This window comes from Sebastes umbrosus, chromosome 20 (assembly GCF_015220745.1).
Source record: "Sebastes umbrosus isolate fSebUmb1 chromosome 20, fSebUmb1.pri, whole genome shotgun sequence".
Taxonomy (NCBI): domain Eukaryota; kingdom Metazoa; phylum Chordata; class Actinopteri; order Perciformes; family Sebastidae; genus Sebastes; species Sebastes umbrosus.
In genome coordinates this window covers 5,937,942-5,953,999 of record NC_051288.1, presented here as the reverse complement: position 1 = coordinate 5,953,999, position 16,058 = coordinate 5,937,942, and the positions used below count along the sequence as shown (strand labels likewise).

General features: G+C 41.8%; 1 protein-coding gene across 1 annotated transcript; it reads right to left on the bottom strand.

The window, feature by feature from the left end:
• Positions 1-1,449: 1,449 nt before the first annotated feature.
• Positions 1,450-14,614, bottom strand: cbx7b (chromobox homolog 7b). The gene is made up of 6 exons (XM_037756129.1): positions 14,261-14,614; positions 9,793-9,836; positions 9,457-9,522; positions 7,202-7,268; positions 6,738-7,080; positions 1,450-6,166 (listed from the first exon to the last, which is right to left on the bottom strand). The coding sequence occupies exons 1-6, from the start codon at positions 14,327-14,329 to the stop codon at positions 5,961-5,963; spliced, it is 795 nt and encodes a 264-aa protein (XP_037612057.1). The 5' UTR covers positions 14,330-14,614; the 3' UTR covers positions 1,450-5,960.
• Positions 14,615-16,058: the final 1,444 nt, after the last annotated feature.

Below are 16,058 nucleotides of genomic sequence, written 5' to 3'. Positions count from 1 at the left end.
ATTTAGTAGTCGATAACAGTGAAATTTAACGATTCTCGATACCACGGTTAAAAACAAAACAATAAATCCCATGTACTTCAAATACTCCTTTATTACCGTTTTTTGCGAAAGTTTCTTGCCAAAAACTAAAGTTTACAAGATTACATTTGAACACATCCTGATAACTTAACACAGATTTGCTGTTCATAATGTAGCATTATTGGAGAAATTTTCTATCGTCTCTGGGACGCCGTGTCGCCGTTAGTCTCTAGCCCTGATCCCCGGTACCTGCACTACTGTAGAAACATGAGTACCGTCATGTTTTCAGAGTTTTGACACTGACTTGGTACCGAAGTATCGGCCTTCGTGACATCCCTATGTATGTACCTTGGTCATATATTCTTTTTTTAAATCTATCACTATCAAAATTGTTTATGTTCTGTGTTTTGTTAAAAGAAATTACTATCTGCCAGTATACATTTATCTGATTTCTAATACTCAAATATCGATATTAGTATTACCTCAAAAACCCAGTATTGATCAAGCTATCGTTTAAGTACATGTAAATAGAGGACTGTATGAAAAAATGACTGTGATGAGGATGGGGGTTTAAAGGGACTGTTTGTAACTTTAAGCGTATAAATGTACCGGGTCGGGACACATGCGCGCTGGCCTATGCGCGCTCGCGTGTGGCCGGTGTCTCTGCTCCTCTGCCTGCTTGCCTTCACTCACACAGCGCGCGCGTTCACGTCTAGAGGTGGAGCGAGACCGCGAGAACGCGCGCGCTCACTCCACACTGTAGAAGAGTTAGTTTAGCTCTGAGAATATCTAGTGAATGTACAGTGGACGGTTGTGCAGAAATAACTGCTGCAGCTCCTCCAGACCAACAGAGGTTTCCTGTGTCTTGTGAAGTGACGGGGCTCCGCAGCGAGAAACGTTATCGCCTCCGACCGGGGCTCCGGTGTCTCCCTGCTCCCTCCGGCTGCGGTCGGGAGGCAATAACGTTACTCGCTGCGGAGCCCTGCTGCTTCCTGGAAGCTGAAACAGGAGAAGCCAAAACTAGGATCAGCAGTGATTCATGGAGAGACCTTCGTCTGGTCAGCTAACATTACTGCCAAGCAGCTGAAATATAGAGTAATACTGTGGTTTTATCTGACGTGTGTCGCCTCACTGTTTTGAGCGATGCTCGTTCATGTCTATGTAGAGCGAGCAAGCGCGAGGCCGACGCTGACTTTCGTTGACTTAACAGCAACAGGTGTCGCTGTTAACAAGCATTTCTGAAAGTTACAAATAGTCCCTTTAAATCTTATATTTAAGTTTTTGTAAAACTTCCCTTGACTTAGAAAAAAACTGCAACACCCTTCCCCTAATACCTCAAAATATAGTACTATCCACAATTTAAACACATCCAACTGCATCCATGAGTAACCAGAAACAAGTATCTTTGTCAATAAGCAACTGAACAAGTGGTTAAAATGATATTAAACATGAGCAACATTTATTTTAGTATTCCCATAGAAATATTCTATACACATTAATGACACTTGGTAGACTGGAGCAGGTAATGTGCAGGTTTAACATCACAATAAAGTGCAAAGGTTCGTCGCTCGGTGGTGGACGGAAGCAGCACAAGCGACCACATTAGGCAACGTCATTAAATCAGTAGGTCAATACATATGGCATCAGCTCAATGGTTATCACAAACTGTATAAAAACTATTCTGTTCAGTCATCTGCGTGACAAATACACAGGTTATCTTTAAAGAATAAATATACATTCAGGTCAATGTAGAAAAATAAGGACTAAAAAATACATGTTTCCCCCCCCACCCGACTGTCCCCTCCATTTTTAAAGTCTCCTCATATTTCAAGTCTTAATAGTATCAGTGGAGGATCGTGCATTCAGACATATGGAAGCCAAATAAGCTGGGACAGTAATAGTGTTTGTGTGTGTGTGTGTGTGTGTGTGTGTGTGTGTGTGTGTGTGTGTGTGTGTGTGTGTGTGTGTGTGCGTGTGTGTGTGTGTGTGTGTAAAGGACAGAGAGAGACATTAGCCCTAAAAGCTCTGCAGACAAACAACAACAAAATGATGTGACATCAGGCACTTCCATTCCCTACAGCTTCACTGTAGCACAGAGACAGTTTTGAGATCACGAGACGCTGACCCATCATCCTCAGTGTGGGATAAACAACTTGTGGAACCAATGGGACGCCACTGTGGGAGATTCCACAGACATGACACATCACATCAGCTCAAGGAAGCCACCGGGGTTAGAGACCTATATACTGGGTTCAAAGTTGGGCTTTTATTTTGTTAAATTAGTGATATTCGGCTTTACAGAACTTATTGATGGCCGCAGTTACATGAATTAAATCTGTAAAGCTGTGGGGAAACTGTCCACTTTCAATTGATGTGTTGTTGTTATATAAATCATTTTTAGAATTTTTTTGATTGATTGTTTGATTGATGGAGGGAGATGGATCACCCTGCGTTAAGACCATATCGGTCGGTTTCTTGTGTTTTAGCCCAACTTTAACTACAAATTGCATATACACTGCTAACAATTTGTCCAAAGCACACTGCGGGTTCTCTCCATGGAGTCCGCCATGTGCTCCGCCATGTTTCGACAATAACACATAACGGACAAACCAAAAGCTGGCTCTAGAGAGAGCGTTTCATGTTTTTACGTTAATTTTGTTGCTCCTAAAGGCAAAGTCAAGGTCCTGAAAGATACCTCGGCGTGACCACGGTTTCGCACTTGGCGGCACACGTTACCGCAGTCTTGGAAAAGGGATGAATGAGCAGAGGGGTACTCAGTCGGTTGCAATCTGCAACCACACCACTAGATGTCACTAAATCCTACACACTGTACCTTTAATAAATAAATCAAGTTGACACATTACGTTACCTACAGTTTCTCAAACACAGTTTAAGAATGCACGGTAACTGGAAGGTAGGAAATTAATGAAACCTCTTGGTATTTCTTTTATGAAATAGTAGTCAGTCATGTAAACTATGTGTGATTTACCCTGTTGGTCAAACTCTACAAACAGGCTCCACACAAACCCTCATAATGTGCAGTAAATACAGTGCAATTTCCATACTACATTCTGTTATCAGGTCTCATATTAATGTTGGTTAATACTCAGTCATCACGTCTATGTTGTGTTATGTGTATTGAGATGAAGAGGTTAGTTAAACAGAGACAACTACAGCCTGTCTCTGCATTGGTAGAACTGCACTGGAGGAGGAAGGCATGCAGGCGGATCAAATCGTCTCTCGGAGGATTGTGAAACGCACACAGGACTAAGCCACGTGTTGTACAGTAGTAACAGTCTATGTATTCACAGGTTACAGGTTACAGCACTGCATGTTAGTATGGGACTGACAGCTATGCCCACCTACTCACTGTAGTTTGGAGTATGTACAATACGTATATGAGTCAAGTACTAAACGGTTAGCTGAGTGTGGAAGAGAGACGGAAACAGCGGCCATGTTTACATGCACAGAGAACTCTTCTTCTTCACGATTACTTGACCTGTATTTTTCATTAACAATTGTTTGCTACTTCATACTCTTAAACCACTACATTTATCTAACGACTGTAGTTACTATTGACTTTTTTGGTGAAATGTACAAATGCAAGCTTGTCGCGTTTGCTCAATCTGACGTGACAAACTCAGAAGAGTCCATCTCACAAAATCAAAGCATGAGAGGAGACAAGAACATGAACACTTTCATGCCCATTCTGTTAAGTGCTTTAAAGGTACCCTGTGGAGTTTTTGACCACTAGTAGCGCTATGGAGCAATGTTTTAATGAGTGGGTCCCCCATGGAAATAGAATAGGATTACAAAGGAAATTCCCATTCAAATCAATGTAGCAGGATGGTCAGTGCGGTGGCCATTTTTATGTGTAAAGTTGCCATTGCGACCGTTGTAGCGGGCTGACTTCCGTATAAACTAAACCAACTTATGGAAAGAGGTGAGGTTTTGCAAAAACGAGCAGTAGAGTAGTAACGTTACAAACTCTTGTCACAGCGTAAGAAAGCACATTGCTATCACCAGATGAGTGACAACTTTGTTTGGCTCATTTTCTGTAACCAGTGTAGCATTGAAGCATGGTGGAATTAGCTAGCCAGCTCGCTAACTAGCGGACAGCTGGCTAGTTAGCTAGCTTGCTAATTCTGCCATGCTTCAGTGCTACACTGGTTACAGAAAATGAGCCGAATATGAGCAGTGGGCTGGTGGTCAGCGGCAACGCTGGGTCCCTCCGCCTCACTCCCCATCGCACCGGAGAAGGACAAGCTACCTCGCTAACTAGCTGCGTGACTGCATCCAATCTCTGCGACCACACTTTAAAGCCCCACTGACGTGTGTTCTGTTTTCACCATAACAACTAACAACTCGCCATTTTCGTTTGTACTAGTCAAATGACCACGGAAAACAGTTCAGTGTCTGTTCTACTCCTATTCTATTTCTATGGGGTCCCCGTGTTGTTAGTTCTTGGGCGTTGCTGGTGCTGGTTTCACATTATTCCACTGATCTACAGGTCGCAGAAAGGCACCAAAAAAAATAAGAATGCAACAAGAAAGAAAGATCCAAACATGGATGTATGTAATGCAGGGTCCGATTCATAAAAAAAAAAAAAAAAACGTCTTTGCACATGTTTTGTGAGGTAGGAAATGCATCAGACACATTTGTTAGACCTCAAGGATACACACAGTGTTTCTGGTGAGTAAAGGCCTTTAGACACTGAGGGTATTTTTTTAGTGTGATTAATTCGCACGTCCATATATTTTTTCAAACTGTTGTTTTTGTCATGAATAGTTTCACACAGAACGTGAATATTACGGGGCAAAAAAGAAACAAAACTTTTTTCGGAACAAGGTTGATTTTCTGAGCTTTTGCACTGTGAATAAACGCATCGACCAATCGCATTGTGCGGAACGGGTTGAGTTGCTCCTATATTATATAGAAGCAACAACACGGAGGCTCTGTAGTCCGAACCAGGACAGTAAACTTTGTTACTCCTTTCAACCTTGACAAAGGCAGCACGGACCAGATCCAATCCTTCCATTCTTAACTTTTCACAATAAAAGCCCTAAGCATATAATATACGCTGGCGAGTATTTTGCATTTTCGTGTTGTTTATTCATCACGCCTCCGGTGTGTAAAGTCCTTAACACTGTTTGGAAACACAACTGTATTTGTTTAGAAGAAAACTCTTCAGGGTATCTTTAAAATGGAAAAGTTAAGACCCGTGACATATAAAAGAACAGACCTGTAACGGCACATTTTAACCAATACTAACAAGCCACTTCCCTCGCCTACTTTGTCACGTTTTAAACTGTTCGACAGTGGAAGATTCCAGGGACCAACAATGGCCCTCGGCCAGCCAAAGTACTGCTAACTGGAACTGCTTCTCAGCCAAAGTGTGCACCCTGAAAATCAACCTAAATCTGGCAGTCACATATGGGCCACAGCTCACTCACATTTGGTCCTCCAGTACCAGTGATTGCACCTCAACCAGTAAACGTTTTGCTCCAGAGCTGAAAAAGTCAAAACAGAATTATTACAGTATGGATGTTTTGGTCGTGTCTCTTGTTTCAATTAGCTAGTTTTCTCTTCTCTCTGGAGGAAATGTGACTTAATTGTTGTACAGGCTGTATAATTACCTGCACGTTTTTGCATCTCCTCACTTATAACTATCTAATACCCTTTTCATTCAAGGCAACTCAGTCCCACCATATCAAAGGTGAATGGCTCAATGTAAATGTAACATTAACTGGAGTTCAGCTCGCGTCCAGGTGACTCTGTGCATGTAAACGTACCGCCGACCAGGCTGGAAGCAGCAGGCAAGGGGAGGAACAGAGCGAGAGGGGATAAAAACACCAACCCAACGACCATTCACACACACTTTGCCTCCAACTCCCTCTCGCAGTGTCCAACTCTCCCCGCCGACCTACTCAGACATCACGCCATCAGACCTCCAGGCCCCAGTCTCTGAAGAAGCCTTTGGCCACTCTCGACTCTCGGAAAGTCACTGTGAGGGAGTTGAGGGTGACGTCTGTGACCGTCACCTCGCCCGGGACGACGACGGGCCTCCAGACGTCGCCCGGCTTCTCCGACGCGACGATGACCTCGTCCGGTCCGATAGCGGAGCTCCACTCATCTGTCCTCTCCTGTCCTGGGCGAGACGGAGAGAGGAGGCAGAAGAGGGTAGAGTTGATTGCATCAAGCCTATCACATGTGTGCTGTTATTGAGTTAACCTCCCTGGACTGTCCTGGATAGATTATCTCTGCTCTGATAGATGTTATAAACGGACAGAGGCTGCAGGAACAGACGGCTCTAAGTGCTTCGGAGGTGATAGGGAGGACAGGAGTGCCACATTCTGCCCTCCACGTCATTATTTTGGGCAGATTTAGTGATGTCTCAAATTTAAATCGACATTTTACAACTCTGCCTTGTAATATTATTCATTTATTAAAGATTAACATCTGCAATGGTGTCAAAGGTTCAAGCAAAGGGATGCTACATGACGGCCGCTTTACATTCACATGCACAACAGAGACTTCAGATGCAGTCTTTAAAGAGACCTCCGCGTGATGTTCTCTTTAATCAGCTCAGGACGGAGGAAGTTTCATGTTTTTGGTTGCATGCCCGGTGAAAAAAGCCTACAAGAAGGTTCACGGAGAGCCAAGTAAACTGGGTCGTGATGGTGATTAGAGTCTACTGGCTGACCGACTGACACACTTACCATTTAAAGTGCCTTCGCCCTTCTCTGTTTTCTCCTCTTTCTCCTCCTCCTCCTCTTCCTCATCTCTATCCTTTTCACTTTCTACATCATCCTCCTCTTCTTCTTCTTCTTCCTCCTCCTCTACCCGCCATTCCCAGTCCTCTTGTGTGGGACTTGGGGGGTTCGAGTCAAGGCACGTGAACTCGCCTTCTCGATGCGTAAGCTGTGGGTCCGTCCTGCAGGCGCGGTACGGCCGATCCTCGTCCTCGGGGAGCAGAGAGCGTGTCAGGGAGAGACGCAGGCGAGGCGGAGGTTGCTCTGGGCACTTGTGAGCGCTGCGGAGATCCATGGCGTAGACGGTATCCTGAATAAAGATTGAAAAGAGGCATTGAAAGAATGGGGGCCAACAAGGGAATGGGAAAAGGAAACAGAGTTGTATAAACAAGTATAAAGTTATATAAAAGTTACGTAGAATGCAGCATTACCTGCAAAATGACTCTTTTGGCTTTGGCTCCTTTTCTTCTGTGACCCAGATTTCTCTCTTTCTGCTCTCTGAAAAGTCAAACACACTGTTAAAAAGAGGCTGATGGCAAAATGTCTTCTGTAGACATGTTCGCTGACAATTTTAAGAGCTGTTCCTAGGCTCTGTTCGAACCCTTTTTTGTGTCTAGATGTTTCATTGGATTATATCTTCACATGACGTTGGAAAAACATCCTACAAACAGTTCCTTAACTGTAACCTGTGGAGTTTTGACCACGCAGTTGAAAAGTGAAGTCAATGCTGAAGTGCCTTAAACTTGCATTCTTTCTAATAACCAGCAGGGGGCGACTCCTCTGGTTGCAAAAAGAAGTCTGATTGTATAGAAGTCTTTTTAGAAAATGAGCCTACTTCTCACTTGATTTATTACCTCAGTCAACATTGTAAACATGAGTTTATGGTCTCAATCGCTAGTTTCAAATCTTATTCAATACAGCATGATGTTCATTTAGTAAATTATGGTCCCATTTAGAGTCAAATAGACCATAAAGCAGGGGATGCTTTAGGGTGTGGCTACCTTGTGATTGACAGGTCGCTACCATGGGGTTGTCTGGTCTGGGAATTTTCCGTGTTTTTGTCTTAAGCCAAGTTCACAGTACACAACTTTCAAAGTCGTGAGATCGCTGTACCATTCACACTACACAACTTGCTGTCTTGTAATCGTGAGTCTTTAAGTAGTTGTGGTTTTCACACTACATGACTGACCGGCGACAGGGGGTCACACACTACAAGATCTTTCCCCAGTAGGAATCCCCGATGAGGTCTCCAAACTACGTTTTGTCACAAAATCACACGCGAGAAATACACAGTAAATGACGTGATACCATACGCGAGCCCGTTTCCACGCTCTTTTTTACTATTTATTCCTCTTGGTGCAACAAAAACTTTGCTCCGTGTTGCAAATGTAAAACATACAGTAAGTTCCTATTGTTACAGGCGACCACTTCTCCTCCAGGTTTCCCCACAACCCGAGTCTGGCGCTCTCATTGGCTGTAGCTCTTGGCCAGAGTCCCCGACAGGTCCAGATATTTAGCATGCTAGATATCTGAAATGTGTCGGCGAAACATCGGCTCGCGTCATGATGCTCGAGCGCTGATGTTTGAAAACTGAGCCAACACCGATTTGCCTCTGATCTGGGGCGTTTGACGGGGAGCTCCAAAAACTGTCGGGGAGTGGAACATCAGGGTTAAAGTCATGTAGTGTGAATTAGCCATTAGGACTTTAACCCTTTCACAGTGTGTTTTCAAGTGAATTGTAACATTTTGGCCACCTAAAAAAAGTCTTATTCAGCATTTAGTTGTACTTAGCTCCACCCTCTCGTGTCACTTCTGGTTGCATAAAACCAAGATGGCGACGGCCAAAATGACGAACTCAAGGCTTCACACAGCATTCTCCTCCCTTCCTGCTATCGTCGCTATCTATTTTGCAAGGGCACGTCGCTGCATCATGTGCTTAGCCCAAAATGATTGTGATTGGTTTTTTTAAGTACAAACAAGCCAGAGCGTTTTTTCCCTACATCAGAATGATAATGTGTAGAGCCAGAACTTTCTTTAGCGCTCTGGAGATGTGGAGGTCTGGCTATGCAAGACTAGCAGCCAGGTGGTATCGGTCATACAAACAAAAGAGAAAAAAAAGGGCTAGAGGAAGAAGCCACCCCCACAGACCAGCGTATAAAGATTCTATGACTTCTGAGTCTGAAACTTTTATACAGTCCAGTTGAGAAAAAAGGCCTCAAGGATACATACAATGCCTTTTGTTTTATGCAAACAGATACTTTGATGACAGGAAAACTCCACAGGATCCCTTTAAAGAAAATATGACTTGCCGCCACTTATTATTAGTCCACCATATTAATGACACCTTGTAAAGAAGCATCCCACCACCTGTTTATTTCGTGTGGACTTTGACATTAGGGATGAAGTGCATTTACACCACCATTATAAATGTGGCCAGATGTGTGTCTGACCACCTTTGGAGAGGATTTTGGAGGCAACATCCTCCTTACATCTTTGGTGCCTTTAGGCAGGCCACATGCTCAAACCAGCTGGAGAGAGGTCTTGGTCTGCTGACTCTTTGTGATTAATATAATGAAAGAAGAAATGTGATTTATTCTGCACATTCCTGCTCCACTATTTGTCAGACCTTCAGGGATTTGGCAAGGCTTTTTCATCAGTAAGTATAACATGTGGAGTGGAGCCTTACTTCTCTTCATAGGCCTGCACCAAGCGCTGATCCAGAATGTGTTCCTCAGGTTCCCACGTGCTATACCTGTAAGACATTACAAAAAGTATATGATCAATTAATGCAGTATTGTTTAACTTAAACATAACATTATGAAATAACAAAAAACATTTTCCATATTTCTCAGAATTCTGTTAATAAATCAATCTGTCAAATGCTATGTTATCTCTGTTAATGAGCATTATGTTTTTGGTGTATTCATTTTCCATATGGCCATGGTACTTTTCTGTGCAAATGACGCACATTTGCGACTGTTATATAATCCATCCATCCTTTTCATTAAGTTTACATACTTACTTTGGAGGCCATCCTTTCCACTTCAATAGATACTCCACATTCCCCTGTGGAGACATCAAGTTTAAGAGTGTTATCAGCCAAGAAATTAAAGAGGACCAATCATGCTCATTTTCAGATGCATACTTGTATTTGGGGTTTCTACTAGAACATGTTTACAGGATATAATCTTCAAAAAACGCTTTACTTTTCTCATACCAGCTGTGCTCCTCTTTTCACCCTCTGTCTGAAATGCTCTGATTGAGCTCCAGTCTGCTCTGATTGGTCAGCTGGCCCACTCTGTTGTGATTAGTCAACCGAACCAAACTCTTCGGACTCCGCTCCAGCTCCGCTCTAACTAGCTTTGTTTTAGGGCGTGCCAAACTAGCCGCTAAGCAGGTATTATGCAAACGTGTTACTTGGTGACATCACCACGTTACTGAAGAAAAGGCGGGACTTCAGGAGAGGCGTTTCAGGCAGTTCAGGGCAGTTCAAGAGTAACTCCATTTGGACTGAACTTTGGGCTTTTTAACTTTGCAGACATTTTACATGAACAAAAAACTTTATAACACACGAAAGGAAAGGGAAAAAAGCGTAATAGGTCCTTTTTAATTTCATAAATTACATCACAGAATAAATATGCTGCAGCTTCTCACAGCCTTTCTAATACATGTAGGATGCATCATAGTCCCTTCTACATTTATCAAATGTGATGTCTTTGCAGATGTCTGAGATACTACATGTCTGATTTTGATTAAAAATTAAGAAATGTGTTTCTTTGCAATCACCTACTGGAGGTGCTACAATCAACAGACACAACTGTAAGATCAAGTGCGATATCTCAGACACCCCAGATTGGTGTTCAGCCTGTAACCGCTCCAACAGTGATTTGGATTTCATTGAAACTTGCAAGGTGATGCATCTTGTTAATGGTCGGCCCCCAAGGCTGCCAGCATCTTTTGTGGGAGATGACATGTTTGCTTGTTTCCTGTTAAGCCGTTACTACACTCAGACCAGAGAAGGTTGCAGCTCTCACCTCTGCGAAAGTTTCCATCAAGCTTTCCCGTCTTTTTGTGTTTATTATTTTCAGCCCAGTGTAAAACCACCTGAACACATTTCACCAAGTTACTCATTATTATCAAAATAAGAGTTCTCTGAGGCAGATACAAAACTTTATGAATTATAAATGTATAGTATCATACAAGTAAAATATCTATGAAAAATAGTTGTGTAAGTAAAAATCATAAATCTTTACTGTATAATGTAATGTTTATATTCCATTATATTCCTGCTGTTGAATGGGGTTCATGTGTAGGAGGATGTTGCCAGGCCATTAGAGAATACCTATAATTAACAGATAATGTTAAATGTGCCGTATGTTTTCCATATACCCGCCAAGCCACTCAGAGTTAGTCATCCTCGGTGACATCATCTGATAATAACTTCCAAGCTCTCAAAGGTATTCTCAGCTGGTGAAGTCACCATTTTTCCCGACTTCATTTTACTCACCCAGTTCCCCCTTGTACAGTAAAGAGGCTGTATATTGGTGGAGACTTAAAACAAAGTACCCATACCATCAACAACTTGCAATGTTGATCACATAATTAATTTGACCTGTAAAGCATATATATCATGCTCACATACAATAATTAGTGGTATTATGGTGGGTATATTATGCTACAAATATATTTTGTAGTAGGGCTGCAACTAATTATTCTTTTGATTATTGATTCTTTTCTTTCTTTTGTTTTGTCTTACCAGCAGTCCAAATATATTTTGTAGCATCATACCAAAGGACTGCTCACCCCAAGATGCCTTTGTGTACTCTGGTAACCAAAAACCTCTCTGGATTTGGGTCGAAAAATATTGTTAAAGTATGGTTATCCACCTATAACAGAAATATCAGCCAATATTTTACATACTGTATATCTGACAATTTGACAGTTAGTAGCAACACAAGTAGACGTGTTTGAGCTGTGGATGGACGGATATAGTCTACTGACAACTACATGTGGTTTTAACTTTGGCCTATGTATATTCTGTCTCTACTAAACTTTCACTTTATACTCTCTGAAGCCTTGTTTAAGCTTAACATCACACCATGTATATAGACAAATTATTATCAAGTAAATCTCCATTGCAAACACCTAATAAAATAGAAGTTAAGTTGCACACCGACTCTTTATGCTGTGTATTTAACCATATTGCTGTTGGATGAACTAATTTATCAAGCAAACATGCCACACACTTGCTTAATGGGAAGATTTAAGAGGATTTTATATTATTAAATGTTAGGTTTTGGACTGCTGGTAAGACAAAACAAAAGAAAGAGAAGAATCAATAATCAAAAGAATAATTAGTTGCAGCCCTACCGCATGTTGTAACATGTGACATTTTGAGACTGTTGCCCTTTACAATTTAAATTAGCTGCTATTTGACCATTTTTAATTTGGGAATAGGCTCTTAGCTGTTTCATACTACTTTGAAAACTCAGATGTTAAAGTGCTAATTGACAGAAAAGGCAGTTAATTGGCATAATGGCTAATATGCCCTACGTAGCCTACCTTTAACCTTAAAACGTAGCATAGCTTACTTACTTGCATACTTCAGAAATAGAGTTTTAGTTTCTATCATAACATTTTTAAAGTATTCTGACTGTCCCTTCACATTTAAACAGTTTATCAATGTTAAAGAGGACCTATTATGCTTTTTGTGACGTCACCAAGTAACACATTTGCATAGTACCTGCCTAGCGGCTAGTTTGGAACACCCTCAAACAAAGGCTTCTTCCGAAATCACATACTATGCACTACATACTCAACAGGTGTACTAGCGTTCAACGTACTCTTGTGTGAATAAACAGTTGTATGTATCTTTTCGGACGCATTGAGCAGTAATTCACGTCGTCACTTCCTGAGCGCCTCCTTGCCGGTTGGAGACGTGTAACCATGGTTACCAGTGCCATCCTCATGTGACGAAAACAACAGTTGGTGAGAACCAAAATCTGAACTAATTAAAAAAAATATATCACACCTAGGAAAGTGAAATCAGTTAAATACAGAGCTGTTCGTCAACATCCGTTATGAATGTTGTTGTCCTTATCATATTGCATTGTGGGATATTTATGCTGCCGTAGTGTCCAGCGTTGCATACTGTAATATTTCACCAGAAATAGTATGCAATTCGCGTACTATTGGTTTCATACTAAGGTTTCAGACATACTGAAATATCTCACATACTTTTTTAGCATACTAACTAGTATGTTAGTGTGGAATTTTGGTATTTAGAGTGGAGCTGGAGCGGAGTCCGAAGAGTTTGGTTCATTTGACCAATCATAACAGAGTGGGCCAGCTGACCAATCAGAGAAGACTGGGCTTTTCAGGTAGGAGCTCAAACATTTCAGACAGAGGGTTGAAAGAGGTGCTGCAGCACAGACGGACTGGGAAAAATAAAGCGTTTTTTTTTTTCTTTTAAAGGTCCCATATCGTGCTCAATTTCAGGTTCATACTTGTATTTTTTGTTTCTACTAGAACATATTTACATGCTGCAATGTTCAAAAAATCTTTTATTTTCCTCATACTGTCGGCCTGAATATGCCTGTATTTACTCTCTGTCTGAAACGCTCCGTTTTAGCACATTTCAATGGAATTTCAACGGAATTGCGTTGCTAGGCAACAGTTTGGGTCCATGTTTACTTCCTGTCAGTTGATGTTATTTACATACACTGCGACAGGAAATAAACTGGGACACATTTAGAATGTTTACGTTTAAAACCGTGTAATGATCTATATATACTATATATTTGTGACATCACAAATAGACAGAAATCCTAACGGCTTGTTTCAAAGGCACAATTTCTGAATACAGGCTGTGTGTATTTCTCTGTGCATTCAGCGTTTTGATACTTTCACAGTATTTATATAGCACCTAAACCTGCTTTATGATATAAAAGACATGAAAATCTCACTTTTTACAATATGGGACCTTTAACATAAAAGCATGTGAACATGATCTAGTAGAAACCCCAAATAAAAGTATTCACCTGAAAACAAGCATAATAGGTCCTCTTTAAATGATTCAGAGAGAAGTCTAGTAAACAGAAGAGTTTCAGGGGGCCCTCGTGCGCTCTGGAGGAACAATAATTTCTAGCTGCGCACCTGCACCTGTCAACACCATATGGTATCTTAAAGTCAAACCCAATTAGCAAGCAAACAGGCCCAAAATATTTTAGTTCATAACATCATCCCGTGTCCTCCTCCTGCTGCCTGTGGAGCCAAACACCTGACACATTATACGCTGTAGTGCAATGACAACACTATCCACGTTACTGTTAAAGGGACATCCTCCTCCAACCCGCCCCCTTTATACACTGCCTGCAATTAGATAACCAGATTACTGTTCATTTAATCTCTCACAGCTTTCATTAGCACACAAAGTAGCATCCTTTCCTCCCAAAAATATGTCTCCTACAAACACTGTATATAAAGGTTACCTTTCTAACTCTTTTCTTGACGATTGATTCCACAGCAAACACTTGCTCTCCAATAGCGGACAGCTCCATCTCTGCGCACGCCGCCGTCCTTTGGCTTTAAACTGTCAAAGTACCGTATTCCTCCTCCGTTGCAAACCGGGATAACGTTTATCCGGTAATGAGAGCAGTCCTCCGGGTCTGTCCTCTCTTCCTCCCGTCACTCCCTCTGCAGCCGTGTTTTCCTCACACTTCCAGGGCCCGTGTAACCGGAGCGTCTCTCCTCTGCTGGATGTCTCTCCGCTCCGCGCGTCCAGTGACTTTACAAAATCTGCGACACATCTGCACACCGCTTCAAGCGCGCACCCGACTCCCGAGAGCGCGCTTACAACGAGTCCGCGCGCGTCACACCACTAGCTGCCTCATCATTCATACAGTGTGAATGGATGGATGGATGCTAAAAACATAAAAATACAAATACTATGTGAAAATGCACTGTTACAAGTAAAAGTCTGGCATTTAAAATCTCACTGGAGTAAAAGTAGGAAGTATCAAAGCAGAATGGCACCTGTGAATGATGCATTGTTATATATTAGGCTATACATTATTAGTTTGTATTAGTTCCTCATGGCTCTGTTTCCAGACTTTAAAAAATATATCTTGGAAAGCTCTACATTCATAAGTAATTAATTCCAAGCCATATTGCAGACCGCTTTTGGTATGCCTTTAAAACATTTTCAATTCATTAGACCCACATTAAAGTGGCAGTAGGCAGAATATGTTTGGCATCATTGGGCAAAAATTCCATAATAACCTTTCAGCATATTGTAATTCAAGTGTTCTGAGAGATAACTAGACTTCTGCACCTCCTCATGGCTCTGTTTTCAGACTTTAAACAATCTAGCCCGTGACGGGAGACTTTGACCAATCACAGGTCATTTCAGAGAGAGAGCGTTCCTATTGGCTGTGCTCCAGCTGGTGGGCGGTGCTTGAGTTTCTCATTTTACAGCTAAACAGTACACTACAAGAAAACTCATAAACATCTGAAATAAGGCAAGAGCCCCAACCATTTTTTTCTAAGGGTTCACTAGCCAAAAAGGTTGGTAATTTTTCTTTTTTTTTTGCAAAATCTTAATTTGAAAAGAAACTTCTAATCGCAGCTATACTGTAGTTATGTAAGAGATAATGTGCAGCGAGACGGTCATTGTTGTGAAAGAAACCCCGACAGGGCGATGCAGCACGACGCCAAGCGGAGGGGTCTCTCATCACCCTGAAAGTTTTTTTTTCACAACAATGACCCGCGAGCTGTACATTATCCCGGTATTACACGGCTACTTACTGAAGAAATCAATAATTTGACACAAAAACGGTCCTCCAGAGTCCGACATCACAGCTGCGCCCATAGCAACGGTTTGTTATACATAGCAACAGTCTGTTATACATAGCAATGGTCTGCTATAAAGAAATAACAGACTGCAGAATGCCTTGATTAACCAATCAGAATCGAGTATTCAACAACGCCATGTAATAAATATATATAGTTATATCTAGTGAAGCCTGTTTTGCAAAACAGGAATGTGACTGACGTCGGGGGAGGGGGGGAAACTAGGATCAACATCGGCCGGACCTTCAATTCATGGAGGGACCCTCGTTTGGTTTTGGGCATCAAAACGGATCCCGAGTTGGCAAAATTCCTATTGGACAGGTAAGCCAACATTACTGCCAAGCATGTGAAATATATTGTGATATTGTGGTTTTAGCTGTAAAATCACGTTCAGTCTTTGTGTGTGTCGTCTCACTTTTTTTGCCCGATGCGTCCTCG

Coding starts and splice junctions, on each gene's coding strand:
- cbx7b (XM_037756129.1), bottom strand. CDS start 14,329: ATGGAGCTGTCCGCTATTGGAGAGCAAGTGTTTGCTGTGGAATCAATC. Junction 9,837..14,260: donor TCAAGAAAAGAGTTAGAAAG/GTAACCTTTATA, acceptor ATGTCTCCACAG/GGGAATGTGGAGTATCTATT. Junction 9,523..9,792: donor TGGAAAGGATGGCCTCCAAA/GTAAGTATGTAA, acceptor AATGTCTTACAG/GTATAGCACGTGGGAACCTG.